The sequence below is a fragment of the Etheostoma cragini genome, chromosome 5, assembly GCF_013103735.1.
Source record: "Etheostoma cragini isolate CJK2018 chromosome 5, CSU_Ecrag_1.0, whole genome shotgun sequence".
NCBI lineage: Eukaryota > Metazoa > Chordata > Actinopteri > Perciformes > Percidae > Etheostoma > Etheostoma cragini.
The window spans coordinates 6,359,049-6,386,198 of NC_048411.1; the positions used below are offsets into that span (position 1 = coordinate 6,359,049).

Consider the following 27,150-nt stretch of genomic DNA (forward strand, 5'->3'; position numbering starts at 1 on the left):
GCATGAATAGCACATAGGTGTGGCAGTATGCTCAGTCCGTAGGGAATTTGGTTGGTTACCTGAGGGTCGTCGGTTTAAGTCCCCATACGGACCAAAGTATGGTGATGGTCTGGTAGCTGGAGAGGTGCCAGCTCACCTCCTGTGCACTGCAAAGGTGCTCTTGAGCAAGGCACCAAACCCCCAACTTCTTGGGGTGCTTTTTCATGGGCAGCCCCCTCACTCTGACATCTCTCCATTTACAGTATTGAGCTTGTGTAATAAAAACAGTGTGTAAATTGTAATTTAATAATATTTATAATATATATAAATATATTATATATATTACTAAATTGCAATAATAAAGTATATACTATTATTATTATTATTACATTATAATTAATTTCCACAAATTGGCTACCTCCAAATACAGCTGTGAAGAAACCACGCTTCACGTTCCGTACCGTGTACGTGAAGAAAACATTTTTATGGCGATGTTGATGTGGCGATCCACCGCTTTTGTCCACACTGAAATATCTCACAACTACGGGATGGATTGTTATCAAATTCTGCTCAGACATTCAAAGCCCCCAGAGGATGAATCCTACTGACTTTGGTAAACCCCAGACTTTTCCCCTAGCACCACTAGGAGGCTGACAAATGAACTATCTCAAAGAAACTATAACTTAACTTTTCAACTTTTTTATCTCCTAACTTTTTATCTAGAGTCAAATTTTCATTTTGTCTAATACTTTGGTTCATGACCAAATTCATATTAACTAATAGCATTTCCATCAGCCTCAAACCATTGGAAAGTGTGTATGCATCTAACAGGCTAAATCAACATGGTGAACATGGTAAACAAAACACATGCTAAACATCAACATGCTAGCATTATCATTGTAAGCAAGTTGAACAATTAGCCCAAGTACAGACTCACAGAGCTGGTTGCATGGCTGTAGACTATTAATATTGCTTATTATAATTTTTTATATATTATTCATAGGCATTTCATTTCTATGCCTTCATCTAATAGCACAGTAGAGCGAAACTGGGCAATTACAGGAGAGAGAGATGGAGAATGAAATGCAACAAAGGTTCCCGGTGTCTTGCTCGGTTTATGGTTGTTGCCTTGACCCAGCTACCGTGGTGCCCCCAATAATAATTTTACAACATTTACCCAAAGTTTTTATCACCCAAAGAGTTTCTGCCGACTTTACAGGTTAAATATAACATGGTAATAACTCTTAAGAAGGTCTATCAATAAGGTCACCACTCCTGCAAGCTTTTATTTTATTACTACCTTTTTAATATTATGCAACGTTTATTTTGGGGGCCTCTACCTAAGGAATAGGGATCTTGTAACTAAAAGTAAGTTAATAGATGTGAGTACAGAACTACAAAAGGCTTTGTAATATAAAGCGTTAAAACTACTACGTGTAGTGATATGGGATGTAGTTGATTTAACATTCAGGAAGTATTTGAATGAATCGCTGTAGGCTAACAATAGCTTCTGACATTAAGGTTTTAAATGGATATAATAAACTTTATTTCAGACCCAGGGGGATCCATATCAAAATAAGAACATATACAAACACAAAAATACAAAATATAAAATACAAAAAAAAAACAAAAAAAAACAAAGCCTTCCACAATGTTCAGTGTCTAGTATACAGACATGTTATGACATAGTTTTTCATATTCGTATGCCAAAGGTTTTACGTCAGTAACTTTTTAATCAATTATATGTAATTACAGTATACGTATAATGTTGGTAATGTTTTTTTGAATGAAAGAATACCTAGAAACATCAGTACGCTTCATGAGGGGGAGGCAGTCGTTTAGTAGAAAGTGGATAATTGTGCATTCATGAGAAGAACTATGAGAACTCACAATAAAAAATACACACATGCAGAATCCCAAAAATACAGGTTTACAACATAAGTACAACAGTAACATTACAACAGGTTTGAGGTTAGAAACTAAAAACCTTTATATAATGAAAAACAATAACGGAATTACAGTAAGTAGAAATCAGTTAAATGTTCAACAAGCCACAAAAACTAAAATGGGCCATAGAAATACACACACACACAAACACACATTTACATTTATATATATATATATATATAAATAAATCTACGAACAGTTAAATAACCAGCCTTAAGAGAACATAAAGGATGGGCGCCCGGATGGCTCATTTGGTAGAGCAGGCGTCCATATATAGAGGTTTACTCCTCAATGCAGCGGGCCCGAGTTTGACTCCGACCTGCAGCCCTTTGCTGCATGTCATTCCCTCCCCTTTCACTTCTTCAGCTGTCCTGTCATTAAAGGCCTATAAAAATGCCCAAAAAGAGAACTTAAAGGATGTCATGGAAGAAGACTGGAAGACTGGAGATGTAAAGAAGGAGCCAAAAGGAGTTAGTTAAGTAAACTTGAGGAGATGAACATAAAAAAGCCAGTGCACCTGATTGATTCTTGACTAAAATTATATTTGTCTGATTTACTTCTGCAGTGGTGGACCAAAAGATTCTTTATTTAACTGAGCTTGAAATAAACATCTTACATTTCTTAAAATCAGCATGAATCACAAAGTGTGGCTATAGTCTCTTCTCCATAGTATCAAAGGAGCCAGAGGGGCATTCACCAACTATATAGGGCGTATTTCATGGTGTCTAGTTCCTTAAGTACACATTCCCAAATCCACTTCACTTCCTCATAATCAGTATTAAGCACCAGAGCACGCTGTACTGTGATGTGACATTTTCTGCACCCTCCCAGCAGGTGCTAGCTACATTGACCTGTGGTACTATGGACTTGTTTTGGAGTATCACAGTTTAGCATAACTGTGTTGTTATACTAAATTAATTGGCTCGTCGATGGTCAGGCTGTAGTCTAGACAGAAAGCTCATGTGTAGTTTATCTAACAGACAGCCGCCTCACAGTTTCCTATTCCTGCTTGTCGTTAGCTAGATTATATGAGCTGTAAATGTTTTAGCAAACTGACAATGAACACTTCCCTTTGCATTTATGTTTTTTATTGGTATTCATTTTTTTATGAGGTTTTCTTTTAAATAGAAAACCACAGTTATTGTGAAGAAGTTGCAGGAATTGCTGACATAATCACTAGGGTTAGTGACCACATGGTAATAAAAATTAATTCACATTCAAACCATTTTTTAGCATGTTTTTGTTAGTGGGTCCGTTTTACATACTCCAAGGGAGGATTGGTGTCTTAACCATAGGTCAGCAAGTTATCCTTCACTGAGTGTGAAGACACCTAATGCAGTTTTAAATGACGATGAGAATGAAAATGTAATAAAACATGGCATTATTTATGTCTGTAGTATTTTATTCCAAACCAAACATTATCTGTGCACATATTTAATCACAACTGTAACATTATTTCTGTCAAAGTCTGACTAATCGAGATTCTGACTATAATTCAGAGAATATACTGTTGTATTTTTACACATTAAAATGATTTTTGTCAGCTTTGCTGCTATTTCTGTTTGTCATTTAGCTTCAATAGCACCTTTGAATTCCATCTTGGTATCATTACTGGGATGTATGTTCTGTGTCATCAACTTATCTATACTTCTTCCCCTCTTTTACGGCATTCCATTATATATGTCAATTACACAAGCAGACAAAATGCTTTAATTAATATGGTTAAAAAATTCAAAAAGTAAAAGAAAGAAATTAGAACCACAGACAACTGATTTCACTTTTGACATGAATGACAGGTGTAGATAAGGAGAATTGTTATTTTTAACCTTAAAAAATAACGAGCTCAGTAACTGGAGCTGCAGCACAGAAAGATACAGTCTTCCTACAGTTTTGTACACTCAGTGCACTTCCTCATAGTCATAACAATGTTCTTAATAGTCAGTGCATTTAAATGCAGTTTAAACAAAACAACATTATATTCGGGTTAAGGCAACACCCCGATTTCTCATACGCCATGTAAACACCATGACCCAGTTAACAGACCTAGAGAACTCTGTCAGAACCGGGGTAACCCTGCATGCATGCACCTTAACGAGAGTATGGACAGGATATTCAGCATACGTCCATACTCTAACTCCCCTTCCCACTCTGCTAGAGTGGTTTTTGATCCGGAAATAATCCGTCAGCATTGTGAATTGTAGTTGTAGCTATGATGCCATACACAAAGCCTGCAGTCCATCATTACTCCCCGTAGAGGTAGCAGCTGACACTGGGGGGATTGGTAAACAGATTGTCCATATTTGAGGCTGTCAACACTATGTCTCATAAACAACGTTAATGAAACATTAGGTTTACTGACCAATAGATGTAATTTTGACACAGGTGAAACATAAGAAAAATCCAGTTGGTCATTGCTACTAGATGGCGCTCTCTCTTCAACAAAGGGTTTAGAATACATTTAATTGCAATGCCTAAGGCCCTTCTCCTAAAACCAAGAGCGCCATCTAGTGGGCTAAAAAAATAAAGACACTGGTTCACAAAGCTTCATTTATCCATTGCTACCTGCAGGTCAAGTGCAACCGCAAGTGGGCAGCATTTCGGCAGCAACTGCTTGTTAAATCATTGTGCGTGAGTTAAGTCTAAGTCTGAGTATTGAGGAGTAGTTCATAGGTACATGGTCATATTGCTTTTGGTTATGTTTAACGTGTTGATAACGTTCTGCGCGAATAGAGTATACAATTATTATAAATAAATGTGCTGTAGGCTAATAGATCACAACCTCCCAGTTTGATTCTGGCTGGAGCCGATGCTAGCTTAGCTCTTCTGACTTATTACCATAAATCTCTGCTATAAACTGTCAAACAAAGACAAGCGGCCGAAATAATAATGTATAAGTGCGTTGTCTTAGGGGCTATGGGTTTGGTACAATCTGTCACTTTAAGCTGCTATATCTCTCAATCAAAACACTAACAAAAGTTGGACTGTTTAGTTCTATCTGATGCTGGTGTGTTTCCCATGTTCCACTTAAACGGTTATAAGATGTCATTGGTGACCAAATGACATTTAAATTACATATTTATCTGGGTTTGAACATTGTTAGAAACTATTTTGGATAATGTTAGTACACAACCAATCATAATATATGACATAGGTATAGTAATTTTTAGACATTTATATGGGACCATATTACATATTCTTAGTGCTATCTAAATGCGTTATTAACAGCGTTAACGTAAACCCATTTTTTAAAAAATTTTATGGGAAGATTAACGTTAATTTTGGCCTAGCAAACTTTGTAGTTTTTTCACATGCTGTTGCAACAACTAGTAACTAAGAACAATTTAAACACTTCAGTGGATGTAGCTAGACCAGAAACAAAACAGGTACACCATGCACACTTGTTTGGGCTTGCGAGCCGGCCAAAGAGTAGTAACGTTACTTTAAGAGTGGATGGCGAGTGTGAGACATAAATGGATGCCAAAAAGATTCTGAATGGAAAGTTTACTTTTTTAAAACTGCAAAATGGTTCCATTGACAAGACCAAAGTGATCTGTGTGTTTTGTTGTTGTGAACTGAGCTATCATCGCAGCATGTCCAGTCTAAAAATACCACCTTGATGGCCAAGCACACAGCTGATGAGAATTTTTTTCAACCTTTATTGATGGATAGTTACATTGTGTGAGAGATAATTTGCTCCAAGTGTGAATGCCTACTCCAAGTGAAAATGTTGAAATTGAACACTACAGAAGGTTGTTTGCCAATGTTGTTTTCAATTAAAAAAACATTTCCACAAAGCAAGACGATCCACTTTTCGGTGTTGATTAGAACATTAAAATGAGAAAAGAAATGCTACAAAAAGAAGACAAGGGACATTTAGAACAGATAAAAATGTGTAATTAATTGAGATTAATTGCGAGTTAACTATGACATTAATGTAATTAATCGCAATTAATAATTTTAATTGTTTGACAGCACTACATGTTATATCTTTAAATGTAGTTGGTGGTTTTTGTTGAAGTAGCCTTGAACACTGAACTCAAGTTGGTCACAATCCAAAATCCAACACCATACTCTAGAGCAGTGATTCTCAAAGAGGGATCTGAGGACCATCAGGGGTCCTTAAAGGGGTTCGAGCGGGTCCCAAGCAAAAAGGGGAATTATTTATTTTCACTATACTTTCATCCATCAGTAACACAGATTGTAGGACTATTTTGCTCATCGGTTTCATTCACCTTCTGTAACAAAACATCTAAAAGAAAAAAATCTATCAGGTAGAGGACCCTGGGAAAAAGTATTATCCGATGGGGGTCCATGGTCTTTAATTATGCATGATGAATCAACACTTCATCATCACAATTTACTAACTTTTCTGAATATTTTTTTGTTGCTTATTATTTCTCTTTTTAAAATGATTTGAAATAATTTAAACTAAGAAATGACTGGTGTACTCATGAATGGCAGGCTGGTTTGCACTTGACTCTTGGGAGTCCAACTTGTGGTAAAAACATTGGTGAAATGCATGTCTTCTAAATGTCTCCTAAACTGCAGGGGACAAGAGGTCTATCCAGAGAAAGCTTTAGATCTTTTTTCTCCTTTCATCCCTTTGGATGGCACAGATCATCACAGACAAACCGGAATACACAGAAGGAAACCCTTTAAGGATTAGTACTGTATTAAAGTCAAAATGGTTTCACTGCCAGTTTCAGTTTGTATAATGTACATGAAATGAGAAATGGTGGATGATTAATGGAAGTATCTGGGTATAGGAGCATCCATGCTCCTGCTGAGCTCCAGTGGGAATAGACATTTTCCCAGCCTGCAGTCTTCTCACCAGTATACTATCTATCATGACTTATTTGCTTCTTTACCGCAACTACTCTTGTGTTTTTTTGGATTGTATTTAATTTGTTTTTATTTTTTGTTCATAAGTAAACCCAGTACTTTGACATAATGCTATTTTCTTTGGTAGTGTTCATTTACTTTATTTCCTTTTAGTTTTGTGCAGATATAATCTGTTTGTGTGTGTGTGTGTGTGTGTGTGTGTGTGTGTGTGTGTGTCTGTGTGTGTTGGGATTGCAGAAGAGCCCTTGTGTATTCTTGAACCCTTGTTTGTGCATACAATACCATTACAATTATTTATGTATTTATTTTTGTTTAAATGTCTGTTAATTTCCATGATTTTGAATCGGGTGACCCCCTGGAAAATGATACATCTCACGGAGCTTATAGTCTGAAATATTATATAACATTAATTCTTCTGAGCCTGAGGACTTTTCACTCTACTGATATCTTTTTTGAAAGCTCATTTTATTATATCTTATTTCAATTCCCCAGAGCTTAGAAGGCTTTTGTTTTTCTTTCCATCAGTAGATTTCAAGATGATTTGTCTTGAAAGTTAGAGTGATGCAAAAAGGGTGTGAACGCTGCAATACAAAGAAGACTAATTTGTTCTTATACTCCATATGATAAAAAACTGTCCTTATAAACCTACACAAAACCTTGATCAAAGCCCATAAATATATAATATCACAATTTTCACACATTTTAAAGTACATCTTGGAGTAGTGTGAATTAAGAATAATATTCACATTTACGTGGGTGTATTTTGGGATTACATATAGTTCTTTTACTCACATTACATATCGCCCTACCTGACCTTAATACTTAGTACCTTAGTAACTTAATACTTGATTCTGATTGGTCTATCACGGCCTTTTACGTCTGTTATTTCTGTTTAACAAACCACTGCTACAGTAAGTATCACAGACCATTGCCATGGACGGAGTTCTACAGAAGAATATTGGGACCACATGTGAAAAAATGTGTTTGAGTTCTTCTTTTTTGTTATTGTCGGAATTCTGACTTTAAAAAAAAGTCTAAACCTTTTTTAGCATCAAAAAAAGAGTCAGAATTCTCAGAAAAAATACAGAATTCTGACTTTATCTCCGTATTCTGACGTTTCACACGTGGCCCTAATCCTCTTCTGTAGAGCTCTGATCATTGACTCTGGAGGCTCAACTTTACATTAATAAACCCACTTTTAAATTCAATATCAGCGGATCACAAAGGGAGAAGGAAACGGGGAAAGCTAACAGCAACAGTGAAAAGAGAGCATTAGTTAGCTCTATGTTTTGCTCACTCACCGGGGCGACCTGGCTTCCTGTGCTCATCAAAGGTAAAATGAACTGTCCCGACCAGGACACAGGCATTATCAGGCAGTAACCTCTTTACAAGCAGCCATGTAATAAATGGGTTACTCAATAGTCAATGTTGGGATTACAATTTGCAATAAGGACCGGCTCACTCTACATTATCCCTACTCATTTGATTCCTTTTGGCCTTGATATTTCTGAAAATGTAATTGAAGTACTTTACTAGTTACTCAACTGCAAAAGTAATTATTAAAACAATTCCAAAACCTCCACACCCACGTGTCATAACAAATGCAGAAAAAAAAAAATTGGACAAGCAGTGAGTCTACAGCTTGGAGCTAGCTATCTTAGCACCTGTGACTGGATGCAGCACTCCAAAGTCCCGCCCTTAAAGTGAAGCCTCCATCAAAGCCGGGTGACTTCTGAGTGTACACTTACAGCTGGAACACAATGCACACATAAGTGAAGCGTGGGCATAGTTACGTGCCTGATTGTGTGCCTGGCCATTCATACCTGACGCGTATTTCAACGTATTTCTACTCTCCCTCTCTCTCTCTCTCTCTTTCTCTCTGAAAAAAAGAGACAGGATGAGTGGGGAAAACTGTTGTAATTGTAGCCTAGCCTATGTGGCTGTGTGTGTGTGTGTGTGTGTGTGTGTGTGTGTGTTTTTTGGAAAATACAGTTTTATTTTATTGGCAGTAGTTAGATAAGAAAAATTGATGCCCATTTTTTTTTTTACGGTAAATATAAAGCTACACCCAGCAGCCGTTTAGCCTAGCGTAGCGTAAAGGCAAGAAGGCTGTCTCTGTCCAGAGCTAACAAAATTAGTTTGCATGTAGCTCTATCCTCACTAATTCAGTGTTTCCCATACCTAGGTTCTACTTGTGGCCCCGTCCAGGTAGATTCAGACCCACGCAGGTAGATAAAATCTGAATTCATTTTTCAACGGTGTATTTCTTTTTAAAGCACACACAAACCAGCTGCCCCTCCAGGCCCTCCCCCCGTGCATGACAGCATTGCATAAGCTAGTTAGTAGTAGCATGCTGCTGGTGGTCTTACCGTGGGATTAACCGTACTAATAAAACCATCAAAACTCATGATCCCTGAATGTCATTCATCAGAGATTGGTTGTTAACCCTCTCAGCGGCAGCCTCCTCCGCTCAATATCTTTACGAAGTGTGGCAGTATTTTCATCTGTATCTGTGTCATCTTTTATTCTAATTTGTTGAACTAGTGAACTAGTGTATCCCAAAATGTCTTACAGAAAGACTCCAGTGTATAGCCTACTACTGAATTTCAGTGTAGGAAGACATTGACCAAGAACGTTGCAGATTCAGAATGTAATCAAAAAATAAATGAAAATGTGGAGTAATCAAACATCATGGACTCAGTGCACTATCCACCTGGCCCGTTATGAAAGATAATCAGCACCTATCTCCGTTAATCAACCACCAGAAATCAAGCATGTAGCCTAGTCAATCTCAGATTTAGCGCTGGACTGTTTGTGTGTGTATGTGTGCAGAGAGAGAGAGAGAAAGAGAGACGGGAGAAAAAAACATTGTAGTGTTGTCTTTTTTTCGTCGACAATATTGCATGATATCACCACAGTTTAATGATGGCGGCGTTGTCTCGTCTCTCGTGTGACGTCCATTTAAGCAATCCACTCTTGCTCCGGGAAAAGCGAAGAAAAGATTGGTTGTTAATGTTATATCCAAAAACCAACTAGCGCAAAACATTCAAAGTCAAAGCCCCCAATGCTGTACAGAGCGTCATCAACATTTAAAAAACATTTGCTGCATTTTTGTTGCAGTAACCCCCAGGGGAAAGATTAAATACAATCAATTATTTGGTGTTGTGTCGTAGTCTGTTCCCCCGTTAGGTACATTATTGTGATTGTAGTAATCTATTGGCTGTAATACACTTATTGGTCAGGTTGTCATTTTTCGTGAGGGAGAAATACGTTAGAGGCGTAACGCTGGTGATGTATATGTCCGGGCGACGCTTTTGTTCTACCCATAGTGCAACGTTTCCTATGGGTGACGTCGAGCAAATGCAAAGCATTCCGAAATGGCTGCATTTTTTTGATCATTCAAAGGTTACAAAGAGGTACAAAAACAAACTTTATATTGTAAATATAAATGTAAATTTAACATAATATGCTCTTATGCATACTTGGGATGTCATATAATATACAAAATTCTGTAGATCAATATAGAAGTTAAAATACTAATATCAGACACTCCTCCTCTTTGGAGTCCTGTATATTTTTGCCTCCATGAGAAGAAACAGTTTTCTCTAGGAATCCAGCTTTTACTTTCTGGATGCCTCATTAAACTGATCACAGCTTTTATCCTAGAGGGTTACAGAGGATACGAGTGGGAAGCAGTAACTTCCTGAAATCTCTTCATCGTGTTTAAAAGTCACATGTGGAAGGGAGAAGGGGACATAGACCTATGTGGATGAATTGGATCTTCATTTTCTACACCACCACTTTTATGTATGCATAACCAATTGTGTAATTTACTAAAATTAAATAAAACATCAAAACGTGTCCCAACATTTTTGTCTTCCAAACTTAAACCAACACAGCTTGATCAAAGCCTGTAAAATGTCTCAATGATTACAATTTCCTCATTAAATACTTACAGTGCATACACCTTCTGTATTCATGCACAGCAGAGGTAACACACAAAATGAGCATTGTTGAAATTAAAATCATGCACTGGGATTAGCAGCTGAGTCATGCCACAACTGTGAAAGCATTCAATCTAAGTGCGAGCGGAATCTCACACTCTTTAAATTTGACACGCTTCATTTGCTAATCGCCTCCCTGTCAAAATGATTCCGGGCTGTTTAAAACTCGGTTTATCATCTTTCAAAAGCCAAGGACTGTTTCACCTATCTATGTCTCTCTCGCACGCTCTCTCTCTTTCTCTCTCACACACACACTCACTCTTGCTCACTAACGCCACTTTTTAAAGGGCAGACTAACAACTGATCTCTCAGGACTATTTCCATTAATAACCCCTTGGTTTCCCGGCGAGACAGGCTCATAATTAAACTGTGTAAACGCTGCTGCATTTGAGTGAACTAAATAAAAAGGACTAAGCATCTCAGCGGTGCAGTTTTTGCTTACACAAGAAGCTTTGGGCCACTTTTCTTTGTGCCAACATGTTTGGAAGCATTTTAATTACTTTGCACATGGCGTGGAGATAGATTCCTGAGGAGGTTTGTCTGTTTTTCATTTTAATTTAATGAGGACTTTTATTTAAAGGCAAAGTAGCTTTACTGATGATTATGGGTTACATGCTGATCACACTAAAGGCTCTTTGGAACAGCCAGTTCCAGCCTCTTCAATTATCAGAGGCACCATGATGATTCCCTCTCATTTCATTACTGTAGATTATATTCTGTCAGCACTAGAAATGACTAATATTTCTATCCCATTAAGTCCAAAGCCTATGAGAACGACAGCAAATGATTGATGGGTACAGTGTGAAAAATCACTCTTGCAGACGCAGACATAAGCATCTATAAACTCTCTGACCGACCTGCTGAAACTATTAGGAGACCTCACTGGGCTAATGATGCATGAGAAGTAATTATAAAAGGATCATGGAAATGTGTTTCTTTATCTGACAATCACGTTCAATTATGACAGACTGCAGCAGGGCTGGGAAAAAAAAACGCTAGCGCTACAATATCAGGAAGTGTCAGTGCTTATAATATATTTTAGGGCGACCTCTAGCTAACCCCATGGAGGCCAAGTCCTTTGCAATGGCCTGGGTTTGAATTGTCCCTTTGCAGCATATCTTTCCTGTCTATTTACTGTCACTATCTAATAAAGCCCAAAATTATATATATAGATATATATGATTGTGCATGTATACTGGCTTAATCAAATCAGTGTGGCAGTTGGTTTACAAATGAGTTGCCATATGTTCGCTGAGTGCTCGTTTAAAGTGACATGTTAAAGAAATTATTAAATTCAAAAATACATTTATTTTCATCACTCTTGAAAAAATCTCTTTGTGTCTGTTTAGAGTGATACAATCTGAGCCAGGGGGCAACTACTAATACTCATACTGAGCTACGATGCTTCACTAATCCTCTCCTTCGAAATCAATATTTGTAAAGGTCAAACAGAGCGGGCATGGAAAATGCAGATTAGCTCGTCAATAACTGACACACTTTCCTACATCCACATGCTACGAGCTGGAATTGAGCAGATGTGAGCAGAGGCAGCTGGAACAGTTTAGGGTTTAGGTTACCTTGGAATAAATAAAAAGTGATGAAAATTTTACATTTATTTTTCTCTTTATTAGTATGTGCATTCAAAATGCATATTGTGAGGATATTTCCACAAGTACTGTATATAGTTTTACGTGGCCAGGATAGCTCAGTTGGTAGAGTGGACGCACATGTATAGAAGGATTACTCCTCGACGTAGCGGCCGCAGGTTTGGCTCCGACCTGCGGCCCTTTGCTGCATGTCCTTCCCCCTCTCTCTCTCCTGTCATCTGTCTCGTGAAAATAAAGGCCAAGAAATGGCCGAAAAATACTGGGACGTTTTGAGGGCCAATTGCTATGGACAAGATAACACTTACACGTGGGGCTACGCTGGTATGAGCAGATTACGTTTAACCAACCAAACAGCTAATTCAACTAGAGCACGTTAACTGTTATGCATGAACCCTTATCTTAATTTAATATTTTATGTGCCGTTCTCTTTTGCGGCAAGCAAATATTTCACAAAAACAAGTTTGTTACCGAGACTATTTTGCAGAGCCACTGTCGTGCCACTTCACCCAAGAGAATTGTGATTGGTTTAAAGAAATGCAAACAACCCAGAGCGATTTTCCTCCTATCCAGGAATTTATCTGTGGTGTAGCCAGACCTTACTCCACAGCGCAGTGGAGAGATCTGGCAATGTGAGACTACCCTAAATGACGCTCAGAGGCCAGAACCAATAATAATCACAAAGTGTTTGGAAGTGGGGGAAACTGAGGACGAGACAGTCATCCAGGCCTCGTTGAGGGCAGATGATATCGCCATAGCCAAGTTCAGTTATGAGGCCTTGTGGGCTCCTCCACACATCTAAAGCTTCATACATATTCAGCAGCCTGATTGGACTGCTGAAATGTGTGAATACCACAAACAAAACACCCAGGATGAGGGTGGAATATACAGGGAGGTATTTTCCTACGTGGTCAGCATCTTACCAGTTGTTAGAAAAAGTTTTTTTTCATACATTGACAATATGTCCAATCTGTCAGGAACATCATTTCTGTCATAACTGTAATTTGTTTTTAGTTTTTTCAACTATGGACAACAGTAAAATGTAAGACATTTCATATCCCTGCCAGTCCGCAACAACACCTATCACACTGCTATTGTATCATACAAATTACACAGTACATAACACCATGTGACCTTAGTATGACTGTTGAACCAATCTCACTGTAGTAGATCAACATTTTGGGAAATTCCCTTTCATGCTGAGAGTTGGATGTCAACCTCAGCTGCTTACTGTAGTTTCACATATAATGTACAGACATAACAATTTCCTCTCATCTAACTCTCCACCTGAAAGCCAATATTTAGCATATTTCCAAAAATATTGAACAGGGCTCAAAAACAGTCTCCAGTTCCATACAGAAAGATAAACCAAGTGTACACAAGGGTTGGGAAATATTTAACTAGAGGGTACAGACCAAAAATACATACAGAGAGGAAAATAAGGATTTTAACATCCTGCTATTTTGCAAGTTCTCCCAATTAGAAATCATGGAGGGGTCAGAAATTGTTATCGTAGGTGCATGTCCACTGTGGGAGACATAATCTACTTTTTTTCCCCCCAGAAATCACAATGTATGATTTTTTAACTAGTTATTTGTATGATACAGCTGCAAATAAGTATTTGAACACCTGAGAAAATCAATGTTAATATTTGGTACAGTAGCCTTTGTTTGCATTTACAGAGGTCAAACGTTTCCTGTAGTTTTTCACCAGGTTTGCACACACTGCAGAAGGGAGTTTGGCCCACTCCTCCACACAGATCTTCTCTAGATCAGTCAGGTTACTGGGCTGTCGCTGAGAAACATTGGGTTTAGGTCTGGAGACTGGTTAGGCCGCGCCAAAACCTTGATATGCTTCTTACAGAGCCACTCCTTGTTTATCCTGGCTGTGTGCTTCGGGTCATTGTCATGTTGGAAGACCCAGCCTCGACCCATCTTCAATGCTCTAACTGGGGGAAGGAGGTTGTTCCCCAAAATCTCGCAATACATGGACCCGGTCATCCTCTCCTTAATACAGTGCAGTCCCCCTGTCCCATGTGTAGAAAAACACAGCCAAAGCATGATGCTACCACCCCCATGCTTCACAGTAGGGATGGCGTTCTTGGGATGGTACTCATCATTCTTCTTCCTCCAAACACGGTTAGTGGAATTATGACAAAAAGGTTCCACTTGGTCTCATCTGACCACATGACTTTCTCCCATGACTTCTCTGGATCATCCGAATGGTCATTGGCAAACTTAAGACGGGCCTTGACATGTGCTGGTTTAAGCAGGGGAACCTTCCGTGCCATGTATGAATTCCAACCATGACGTCTTAGAGTATTACCAACAGTAGCCTTTGAAACGGTGGTCCCAGCTCTTTTCAGGTCATTGACCAGCTCCTCCCCCGTAGTTCAGGGCTGATTTCTCACAGTTTCTTAGGATCATTGAGACCCCACGAGGTGAGATCTTGCATGAAGCCCCAGTCCGAGGGAGATTGACAGTCATGTTTGGCTTATTCCATTTTCTAATGATTACTCCAACAGTGGACCTTTTTTCACCAAGCTGCTTGGCAATTTCCCCGTAGCCCTTTCCAGCCTTGTGGAGGTGTACAATTTTGTCTCTAGTGTCTTTGAACAGCTCTTTGTTCTTGGCCATTTTAGTAGTTGGATTCTTACTGATTGTATGGGGTGGACAGTTGTCTTTATGCAGCTAACAACCTCAAACAGGTGCATCTAATTTAGGATATTAATTGGAGTGGAGGTGGACATTTTGAAGGCAGACTAACAAGACTTTGAGGGTCAGAATTCTAGCTGATAGACAGGTGTTCAAATACTTATTTGCAACTGTATCATACAAGAAAATAGTTAAAAAATCATAAATTGTGATTTCTGGATTTTTCTCTCACAGTGGACATGCACCTACAATGACAATTTCAGACCCCTCCATGATTTCTAAGTGGGAGAACTTGCAAAATAGCAGGGTGTTTAAACACTTTTTTTCCTCACTGTATGTATCAAAATCCATTGTCACATTTACACCAATGGAAAACTGACAGCTTTATTCAACACCTCATCCATTCCTACTCTGGTTTCGCAATGGCACAAGTCTTTTTTCTCCCCAATAACTTTATTTTTAAGTTTCTGTACAAGCCTTTTGATCTAAAATCTGTGAGGCTAAAATCAACCGAGCAATACATACAGGCTGTGAGTATAGCTGACGGAACGGTTCCATCCCCAATTCAATACTAATAACTATAGGCTGGAAAAAACTTCCTATCGGCCTGGCACCATAAGCAAACAACCCACAACTAAAATTTTAGTTCAACTGTTGCAAATCGTGATTGGTGCAAAGAAGTACAGTCCAGGACATCAATTTTTTTCAGCTGAGCCATGCCTGCTTTAAACCAGTGTAGAGAGCACACCGAAAGGCTCAAAGACAGAAATCTCTCAAGTGAAAGAACAACTGTTCAACCTTTGGGGTAAAATGGTGTGATAATGTGGAACCCCATCACTCATTGCAAAAAGCTGTTTGAGGTTTTCTTTGCCTTTTATTAAAAATTTGGGTATTGACATCATACAGTGATGTATCAGCAAATGATGCAAATACAGACATCATGTTGACTTCCACACTGACCTACGTTTTCACAATGCTGCAGACCATCACAGCATATAAAAGTTATTTCAGTTACTTAAATAAACTACAGTCTGTATTACTGTAATCCAAACATTCTGACACCTTATTTGAGAACCACAGCAGAGTAATAGTGTGAGGAACAAGGCACTGAGAGTCATTACAACTGATGATGTACTGTAAGGTTAGAGTTGAGCGCCGTCCATAACAATTGTGATTGGTTAAAAGACATGCCCAATAAACCAGAACATGTTTTTCTCCCATCCGAGAATGCATGGTCTGGCAAAGCAAGACTTGCCAAATGCTAATGTTAGCATCTCCCCCATGCAGTTAAATACTGCTGTTATTGTCAGTGTGGCTGGCAGCTGTACCAGAAGAGGATTATTCTCCATTTGTGAGGAGAATCAGGGGTTTATATTAGTTTGGTGGCAAGACTAGTGCTGACAAATACCAGTTTGTCCCTGGCTTTCTTCCTGAATGTGAGGAATTAGATTATTAAAGCTGAATTAGATAAAATACTTTAAAAGGAATACCAGGCAATTATGATTGGTGACTAATCAATCGGACCACTGTTGATTTCTTGACCTCATTTGAGAAAAAATAATGCCCCTGAAACATGACACCCAAGCAACATACAATAGCTAACTGGATAACTCAGCCGGCAGTAATCCTTTCTAGTATTGATCAATTCTTAGATGATTTTGACTCAAATAAGAGAAAGCGGTATTGTACAGTTTGTTGCTTTTAGGAACTGCAATGTATTAGTATTCCACCATCATATTACTACTCCCAAACCTTGCTGAATGACTACTGTCTCTGAGAAGCAGCAGTTTCCATGAGCTTTCATCACGTTTTCCACATCGGCCCAGGGACATCACTTTTTTGCAATATGTTGGCTTTTTATTAAATACCGGCTGTCCCACTCTTAGTTTTTTTTGTGCACAAATTGAAAATGCATATTAAAAAACGATTACACAAACTATTAAGCACCTAAATGCCCAATACCCATTACTCAAGCTACACTCAACATCCATTACATACTAATTCACTTACATTGTACATTCATTTGCTTTAAAGAACTGTAACATATTTGTTTGAACAATAGCTAATGTTAATATTATGCAGGCACACATACATAACTACTCCACACTTAGCTCCCAGGTCACTTCCCATTCTATTTTCTCTGTAGAGTAACAGACAGTGCTTGGAGCAGGGGCATTATGTCAAGAGAGGCTGCAGTACACATGCAAAAAGACAGATGCATATATTACCATGAGTGATACAGCTCTTTGAACTGTAAAACCAGAGACAGCTCTGATCCGGTGTGTAGAAGAGCACTGGCTTTGATGTGTTGAAACGGTTTAAAGATCAATTATATCTTTTGTCTCTACTGTCACCAAAGGTCTGCTTTAACGTTGGAGTTTAAGATTTAATTTAAAGCCATGTATTCAAATTTAAAGGGACTAGATCAGAGATCACTGTATTAGTGGGAGTTGGATTATGGAGGACCAGGTCTACCATATTTAAGAATAAATACAGAAATAAATAAATGCTGAATAAATAAATAGGCATACAATTAATTGCCCCAAAAAATACAATGAACAAATAAATGTAGGTAGAAATTAAATTATACAGTGAGACATAAATGTATATCTCTTTTAATTAGCTTCTTTAGATATTTACCTTTGTAATAATTACCTTATTTATTTATTGTCCGTTATAATCTTCAATTATATTTAGTAATTACCTATTTTTGAAATGTATTCACTTCTGTGTGTGTTTCATTTTTTGGTCTGTTTTATTCTTCCTTTGCATTTCTACCCTATTTATTTTCACCCCTGGTATTTATTTTTGCCTGTCACTTTTACATTTCTTTATGTATTTCTGCCTCATTAATGCAAATGAGGAGGGGCGGATCTTAAGGGGCCAACTTCTGCCCATTGGTTGGTCAGCATTTCACTGCACAGTCGAATTTACATGCCACCGGCCAGACAAACAACAAAGATGGCTACCTACGGTGTAGTTGTCAGTGAGCTGAGGCCTTTAGCAACTGTTTTTGAAAACAATGCTAACGCTACAAGTTTTGAGTTTTTATATATATATATATATATATATATATATAGCGAACGACAGTCAGAGTAAACCTCCCGAAGGTCGTAGCTGAAGCAACAAGCAAGCTAACGTTAGATGGCCAATGCCGAGCTGAACATGTTCACTCACCACAGGTTACTAACCTATTTTGCGTTCAGCGCTTCTTTATTTGGGTTTTGTTCTATGAAGTTTTAAAGCCAAAGTTTATGATGAATGGCGGAGCAGCTGCGGCTGTTTGTTGTCAACTCTCACTCATGTGCGGCCGCGCGCAGCAGATACTACGTGTTAAGGTAGGCAGGGTATAGGTAACGGAGGAAGGTAATAACGGCAAGCTCAGCCGACGCTTCCTAAAAATAAACATTGTTCACGAGTCCCGCACCTCGAGTCGGAGTCGAGTCTGAAGTCACTGTGTGTGCGACATGACGTTACTTTCTATGCATTCTTGATTAGTTCCATAACTTTGTAAATTAACCAAAGCTAGCAAGGGTTTGCCTTTCTCCTGTGTCATTCTTGTGAATTGGTAACGTTACACACACTGGTTCTATTGGTATCACATGTAATGGTACACTGACTGTTGTTTCGCTGACTCCAAAAAGCCTTGCAATGGCACCAACAGGCTAACCCGCATGTAGAAGTCCTTCCACGGCGTCCACAGGCAGCATAGAAGCAGGGCGACCAGCTATCCCTGGTGTGGTTAACGTTAGCGACCGAGTTAAGAAGATAGGCCGCTTCCTCCACCTTCTGAAAAACTACATTGTCGACATCTGTGTCCATGTGTGCCGCTAACTGAAACACACGTTCTGTCAGAGCGTCTAAATGAAAAATGATAAAGTCAATACTTATAACGTTAGCATTGTTTTCAAAAACAGTTGCTAAAGGCCTCAGCTCACTGACAACTACACCATAGGTAGCCATCTTTGTTGTGTGTCTGGCCGGTGGCATGTAAATTCAACCGTGCAGTGAAATGCTGACCAACCAATGGTCAGAAGTTGGCCCCTTAAGACCCCCCCCTATTGGCAATAAATACCAGGGGTGAAAATAAATAGGGTAGAAATGCAAAGGAAGAATAAAACAGACCAAAAAATGAAACACACACAGAAATAAATACATTTCAAAAATAGGTAATTACTAAATAAAGTTGAAGATTATAACGGACAATAAATAAATAAGGTAATTATTACAAAGGTAATATATAAAGAAGCTAATTAAAAGAGATATATACATTTATGTCTCACTGTATAATTTAATTTCTACCTACATTTATTTGTTCATTGTATTTTTTGGTGCAATTAATTGTATGCCTATTTATTTATTGAGCATTTATTTATTTCTGTATTTATTCTTAAATATGGTAGACCTGGTCCTCCATATTGGATGACCAGTCTCCCAAAAATATTTCAACTGATTTAAAAGGAATAAAGTCTTTAAACGTGTCTCCATTTGATTTAAGGAATTACAAAAAATTTCCCCAGTAATGCCATTTTTTTTTAGCCTTAATCAGATATTGAGATTAGAACTGTGAACTACTGCAGCCATTTCCTACTGTTAGCTGTTGCAACAAAATAACCACACAAGCACAATCAAGCACACCTCCGCAGGAAACAGATTTTGTGTGAATGCTGAGCTTCATCCTGGAGTAAAACAGTGAATAATTATAGACAAATCTATGCAAATAAAACTGGAACATCCTTTTCTGAAGTGCAAAATGACCTCTATTGGATGGAAAAGAAAAGTTTGCACTTCATTTATTCCCGTCTGTTTTTTTGTACTTGCTGTCGTCACCGTGACCCAAACATGTCACGATGCATTAGACCCTAACTGTGCTAAAACAGAATCCCGATATGCCCAGTCTCCAGGAGGCAACAGGCCGAGTGCTATATTCAGCATTCACCACACAATAACAAAATGAATATTTGATTTGGATTGGTGCAGTCCACTTCCTGTCTCCTGCACCCTGTACAACAAAGGAGTTCTCCTGTTACCCGTGAACTACTTTAAATAGCACTCCACAGATCCACAGTGAGCACAGCGCTTGACTCGTTTGACTTCTCAACAGTTACAAAAGAAAAGTTGACTCAAAGACAAAGTAATGCAAACTTTCAACAAAGTGACACTGTCCTGTAGAATTATAAAAACTTATATTTGATGAGACTCCACCTCAACAGCAACCCGCTCTCTAATGTAGCACAGTATAATTCTTTCAGGAAGACCTAACTTTTAATCAATGTTCCCCCCTAAATCGAATCACCTGTTCTCCAAAGACGTCATGCATTTTATTATGCTGTACAAAAAACCTTTGCATATCTGCAAACATGTCTCTCCTGAATGAAATGTAGCGCAGCGTAAATTCTTTCAGGAATACCTAACTTTTAATCAATGCACTCTTCCTAAATTTCATCAGCTGTTGGAGGCATTCCCCTTCCTGCTAAACCAATCAGAACCATCGACGAATCCAAAGGCCAATCACAGCGTCACAAACACAGAAAAAAACAAGCAGCCGCCCTTTGCTAATACTTAAGAGTGGACCAGTATTCATATGAATCCCTTCAACTCCTGTTACTGCAGATGTCTGACAGCATGAAGGAGTACAGTCAGACTCAATGGTCACTCAAAGTGACAGTGAGTGAGAGGCAGCATTTGCAAAGAGGGAAAAAAGTCCGCTACCTGACAACACTCGAGACATGAGGGAAGGAAACCAACTGGTTGCTTAACTCAAACCTGTCCTTGAGGCAGCTGATCAGGGTCACTCGTTTGGTTTTTGTGTGTCAAGCTAAACCAGACTGTGGTATACACAGATATACAACTCCTGGAAACCTTCTGGAAGAAGAATTTATATACATTACATACACGTGTAAATACTAGGTGAGGGGGAAAACATTGGCTCATGTATGTATTGTGATTTTTTGTGAGGATTTTTATAATCAACATCCTTTATTTTTTTTACCACTGACTCACCTAACTATTTGTATCTATTATTACAGTACCGCTGACGGCAACTAAACATAAAGAAAGCACAGAAAGAACAGACAGAGAGCAGAAAATACATGTTATGTACTTCTTGAAAAGAAATAAATCTCAGACTGACTGAAATGTGATGTGCATTCTTTTTTGCGTTTTTAGAAATGTCTCATGATATACTGTCTCTAGAAGGGTAATATTCATCTTTTGTTTTTTAAAAGAAAGAAAAAAAAATCCCAAGACTCAATTTAATCAAATCACAAAACTTATAGAATCTAAAAATGTAAAATTCTAAATCGCAATACAAATCGAATTGGCACCAATGTACAGTGAAATAATCGAATCGGTACAAAAGCATATCGTCCCAGCCCTAATATATAATTAATACAGTCAGGGACATGTCCAAGTATTGACGAAAATTATTATACATGATTGGATTTGTCGAAAAAATCCCAGCTCTTTTAAAGTGACCATTTGTAACTTTTTCCAAAGTTCTGTCATTTTTCATACAATGGTCTCAATTGACCTGTTACAGCAAACAAGACTAACTGTGAAAAGAATGCTATTTTAATATAGTTTTTAGTAAAGCATCTTCCCGGGTCCAATGTGTCCCGCACAGTCACGGAATGATTTGCGGCAGTGAGACAGCGCTACAGTAACAAATTCTCACGGGTCACAGATTTCTTTGTAACACTGGAAAAGCTGGTGTTAGCATATGCCAGCAGAGCCAGGTAAAAGGAAGCAGGAGATTTCTTTATATAGGCCTAATTTTATTTTAATGTTATTTTAGTTATCTGTTGTAGTTTTAGCTGAAATGGGCCAGAATAACTAAAAGCTAAAAGGAAAAGTGAAAGGCAGCGTGTGATAATGCGAGTCACACTCTTAACAGATGGAGACAATTACGGGATTATAAATTATTTAAAACCGACCCGAACTGGCCCTCAGGTATGCAATATGTCTATTTCCTTCATAAAATTCAGTGTTTGTGTCTTTTTTTTTCTATGTGATTTCTTAATGTAGGCTTACAAGTTGTCAATGTAACGGTATGTAAATTTAACTTCACAGCTATAGTGACCAAAATTATCACGGTTGGTAGCATCGCAATATTTTTAAAAGTGTGTTCAATATTTTCAGAAAGTTCTGATAGGCCTAGCCAAGCTGAAATAACTTCAAAAAGTGTAACAGTTTTTATTATATTTCAAAAATATAAGCAATAGGCTTGTAAAAACTATTGAAAACTGGAAACACTGGCCCCAAAAACTTGAACCAGAGATGTCTGACTCTGATATACAGGAAAATGTATTTACAACTCCAACATGAAATTAACTATGAAGTTGTATTTGACGTTACCTGTGAACTTGGATGTGGTTCTGAAATATAAGCAAATTATAATGCACCTTAATAAGGATCTGACTTACTATGAACAGTATTTACTCAAACTGCAGCCACCAGAATAGAACAAGAAACAATACTAAGAATTACATTTCTCTGCAATAATCAACATAAATGTAACATATTGCTCAGTAACACAAACTGAGAATAAGCCACATCTACTACAGCAGGCATATCCGTAACGGAGCATCTACAGGCTAGTCTGTTTACTGGGGATTGCCCGTTGCTAGCAAATTGCCCTAACACAACCTGAATATAAACACGTGGCTGCACATGTTATATTAACCAATCTGCACATCTATCAGCTATGCAATAAGAAACACAGCAACAGCAATGTTGTCAAGGCGATTAATCTCTCTCTCTCTCTCTTCAAATAAAGGTTACATTGTAACACAAGCTAAACTTCCACATCGTAACAGAAAATTTATTGAAGATAAGGAGGCCATAAAACCCATGACAGTATAAAAAACTACAGAATAGTTTTAACTTACGTTCTGGGCTACCCACATCCCTTCAAAAAGTCTGAAAATGGGAAAGAAAAGAAAAAAGATAAAAGAAAAATGTCCACTACATTCGCTGCTACATTCTGTCCCCTTCGCCTGTCTGAGCGCAGTGAGTCTGCAAGGCGACTTCAGGAGCCACGGATGAAGCTGGGAAGGATCTCCACACTGTGGTCATCCACCGCAATAATGAGGATATCTTTGGTAATTGTTACTTTTAACATTTCTACCCTGGTTTACCGTGGTACACCAGTAATTGTAACATCACCATTGCCAACTTGCAGCCAGTGTTGCCAAATCTTTTCCAATAAATGTAGCGAGTACTAGCTCCAAAAGTCAACAGATGACATCATATGATCATTAGCATATTGTTGACAACTTTGTGCAATCATCTGCATAAAACGTAGTGGTTGTGTTGAATGCTGCGAGGTGAGAGACCCCGTGCTGTTGACAGGCGGCGCAGAGCCAGTCACTGCAATTTCTCTGAGCAGCATTACAAATTTGAATGGATTTCTTGCTTTTCTCCTGATGTTCTGAACAAGTTGTTGAACTTGTCACCGGTCAGTTTTTAGAAATAAAGTTGCAAAGAGGGTCTGACAAGTCAGCAAAGTCATCAAGTTGGTAACACCGTTAGGAGCTAATAAGACACAACATGTACTGTAAATAAGTGGGAGGGATCTCTTTTCTTTTGGTAAAGACTAGCCCTCGCCCCACAACTATACTGCAGCCTTTGTGCCAAGCTAGCAAATAGCAGGACAGTCTGTCCACTGAACACTGGACATAATTGATACCAAACCATCTAACTCTTGATAAGACCTGATAAGCCTTACTGGGATTTGTAACTTCGATGGGCTACAATAATAAAGACCTTTACCATTCTCATTCACACACAAACACAGACAGACCAATGCAAGTGAATTACCATGCACTGGCTCAACCATCGAGCTTAACCGGACTGGGGCTCAGTGTCTTTCTCATGGACACTTCAATTCAAGGAAGGAACAGGAACCCTTGTGAGCTGCCACCCTGTAATTACTGAATATAAAATTGCAAACCTTTTAAATACTCATTATTGAAGAAAAAAAAACACATCATGTTACAAAGTAATGTGAAATGTCACTTAATTACAACATGCTAGAAATGTTTAGCATTGAAGTAACAGAAAAGCCATTTATCAGGAAAAATGGCCACACACACCTAATATGGTGCAGACTTTATAATTCTTGTAAAGTGTATAACTGTGTTTATTACAAAGTGCTTTTGGCTGCTGGATCATCTGTCATTTTTGCAGCACTTTAATTTGCAATACAATCAAGATCTGACAGCATGGTACAACACCATGTAAATGGCTTTGCTTATTTACTGTAAAGAGTCAATAAATATAATATGGCAATAATGTATTGCTGTTAATTGCTGCCATATTTGGCACCTTAAAAAAAAGGGATGCATATGTTTTAAAAATGATGCATGCATACCACTTACATTTTATACTAAGTTCAATTTTGAATGCAATTATTTCTTAATTTCTATTGTGGCTCTCTACTAAGAAGAAAAAATGGGGTTAACTCAGGTGTGTTGTGTTTATAGGCAGAATGTCAGCTGCAGGGTTCAGGTGGATAGATCAGCCAAGTGTCTCTGGGGGGGACAGCCACAACAGCATCACCCTAAGCCTTTCATTAATGACAATAGAGTGTAGTGTATCAGAGTTATGTAAGGTAATGTGAGGGGGCGCTTTCACCTCATAATGGGCAACCCTCTGGGATTCGGAGATGAGCTGAGCGCTGCACACTTTGCAGTAGCTGTCTGTGAAAAGCCCTTGGTCCACCTCTGTTGACTTCATCTGGAAAAAAAGACAAACACAGACATGGTTACTGACCTGGACACACTTTGTGGCAATGATCTGAACACGCCACATTGACCAGTTTAAAAAAAATATCTAACTAAAAAAAGTGAGGCACCTCTGTGTGTGCATGTGTCCGGTGTTTAATTAACATCTCGAGAACAGTTTGTCCAATCTAACTTCACACTTGGCGAGTGTGTTTCTGAGGACCCAATGAAGCAATATCGCGGTTTGGGTTTAGATTTGACGCGCAACAAATGAACTGTGAAAATGAAATGACCCGCAGGCACAAAAGACGTCACATGCTGCACGCTGTTGTTCAAGCCTCTGTATAGAAGCAAGGGCGGGGTTGCTACGTCCCTAGTGAGCCTAACTAAGCCTATTTGGGAATAAATACCTCTGCTGAAGTGTTAAATATGTTAACAATTCTCACTTTACTTTTCATAATTTCTCTAACTGGGAATGTTTATGTTGGCAGTGATAGAAGAAGTACTCAATGTTTTTTTTATGAAATAAAACTATCAAGTATTTTTAGTAAGACTATTATTACTGCACAGTATACAAGTCCTGCATTCAGTTGTTGATTTCAAGTAAAAAAAATAGACAATATTAGCACAATGTACTTTAATTTAGCTAATGTCTGTTCAAGGTGGAGCTTTTAAATCTAATTTAATGCTGCCTAGGTTAATGAACATTGCATTATATTGTTTTTGTTATACTTTGTGAGTAAAATGTTGTTTTCCTCTGAGGTAGAAGTACAGAGCAAGTCAGTAGTACACAGTTGGGTTGTTTTGTAGTATTTTTCACACAGTATTTTTGTAAGTTATTTTTTGGGTACGGTTTTGGGTACGGTTCTTGAAAGCTACAAGCAGCAATACCAAAAGCCGAGCAATCAGCCCCTTTGCACAAGTTTTCATTAATTTCAGAATGTTTCAGTGAACCTAAAATGTGACATATTCGGGTACTGTGATGAAACCCTGGCCTGCAAACATAGGTAAAGTTTTTAATTTTATTAAAACATCTGAACCATGTTTGACCTCACTCAATAACCAAATAAGTGCTGAAATGGAAATTGGTATTAACATTATGTGGATTTACTATCTACAGTACACAAAAAAAGCAATCTCATTTGTGTTGTTACTGTCACAGAGCTTTTCTATGTAGGTCTGTAGGGAGCTAAGAAAAACCAACCAAGACGTAATAGAGCAAGTAAACAATACACTAATTTAATTATTTCATCTGTGTAAATCATTTCGTTGCCTTAAGCATTTTAGTTAGTGACAGAGGCTGAGCATTGAGTCTGAAAAAAAACATTGCGTATCAAACATTCCACCAAAACTTGGCCAAGAAGTCAAAATTATATTTTAGAATGACTAATAAAAAACAACAGATCCCGCCGAAAGTTTTTTTCCTGGAAATTCATTAAAACATATGCCTGAAATTGTTGCGGTGTTGGAGAAAAGAGGATTCAGACACAGCTAAAAGCTTTTATTTCCATTTCCACAGACACAGCTGAGCCATCTCTGCTTTCTATTACTAATTTAGCCCGGCTTCCATTAGGGCTCACATTTCATATATGGAAGCAGTCATGCTCAACTCGTCCTCATTTACACAGGCACGTCTTCATTAGAAGCAGCAGGACAGATTCAGTTGTCCTGTGGGTATTAATGCAGACGCTTTCCAAGTTTGAATATGCACTGAGAAAAAAATTAAAATTATGAAATAAGGAGTAGAAAATAGTTTTCAGAGCTAATGCTACATTTTGTTTGTTCAGTTGTGCATTTCAAATGCTTTCCAGACAAAATGTGACCATCAAATCAAATAGGTGGTAGTAGTTGAGGCACTACACAGAATGACAAACTGCAACACTCTTTCATATCTTTTAATAAATGCCAACTGGTGTGCCGGAAAGGCTGACGGATTTTAGATTCTTCTGAATTAAATTCTTAAACTGACGAGACTTCTGTTTGTGGCTACATCAACGTATGTCTGACATTGAGTGCACTGGAGTCTTTGCTGTCATTCAAAAAGTAAAATATATTGAATCGTTTAAGTTTTAAACTTATTTGAAATGAATAACACAACTTTAAAATGTAGCCATATTTAGGATATCCTTAATTCAATGGTGAGCCAAGAGACGCTGGGGTGAAACTGTAAAGTGCTAGTTATCACACAGAACCCCAGAACAAGTCTATCAGCCCTGTTTTGTCCAACTTGCAATGTTGCAAGATTTGTTTTAGATGCAGATGACCATACAACCGAACAATAGTCCAAATTACATTAAATTTATGATTTGGATCCATCACTTAACATACAGTGGGTACGGAAAGTATTCAGACCCCTTTAAATTTTTCACTCTTTGTTTCATTGCAGCCATTTTCC

At 38.1% G+C, this 27,150-nt stretch overlaps 1 protein-coding gene and 2 long non-coding RNA genes across 3 annotated transcripts in view; 1 reads left to right on the forward strand and 2 right to left on the reverse strand.

The window, feature by feature from the left end:
• zmat4a (zinc finger, matrin-type 4a) overlaps window positions 1-27,150 on the reverse strand; it is a 206,531-nt gene that overhangs the window by 148,200 nt on the left and 31,181 nt on the right. Inside the window, exon 2 of the mRNA XM_034871934.1 lies at window positions 24,667-24,768. Within this exon, the coding sequence (XP_034727825.1) occupies window positions 24,667-24,768 (102 nt within the window). The remainder of the gene's footprint in view (window positions 1-24,666; window positions 24,769-27,150) is intronic.
• Window positions 990-8,738, reverse strand: LOC117944801. The gene is made up of 3 exons (XR_004656664.1): window positions 8,619-8,738; window positions 4,148-4,154; window positions 990-999 (listed from the first exon to the last, which is right to left on the reverse strand). It is a non-coding gene; the product is annotated as an uncharacterized LOC117944801 (long non-coding RNA).
• The window catches only part of LOC117944803, a 4,487-nt gene continuing 2,882 nt past the window's right edge, over window positions 25,546-27,150 (forward strand). Inside the window, exons 1-2 of the long non-coding RNA XR_004656666.1 lie at window positions 25,546-25,556; window positions 26,953-26,957. This is a non-coding gene — a long non-coding RNA (uncharacterized LOC117944803). The remainder of the gene's footprint in view (window positions 25,557-26,952; window positions 26,958-27,150) is intronic.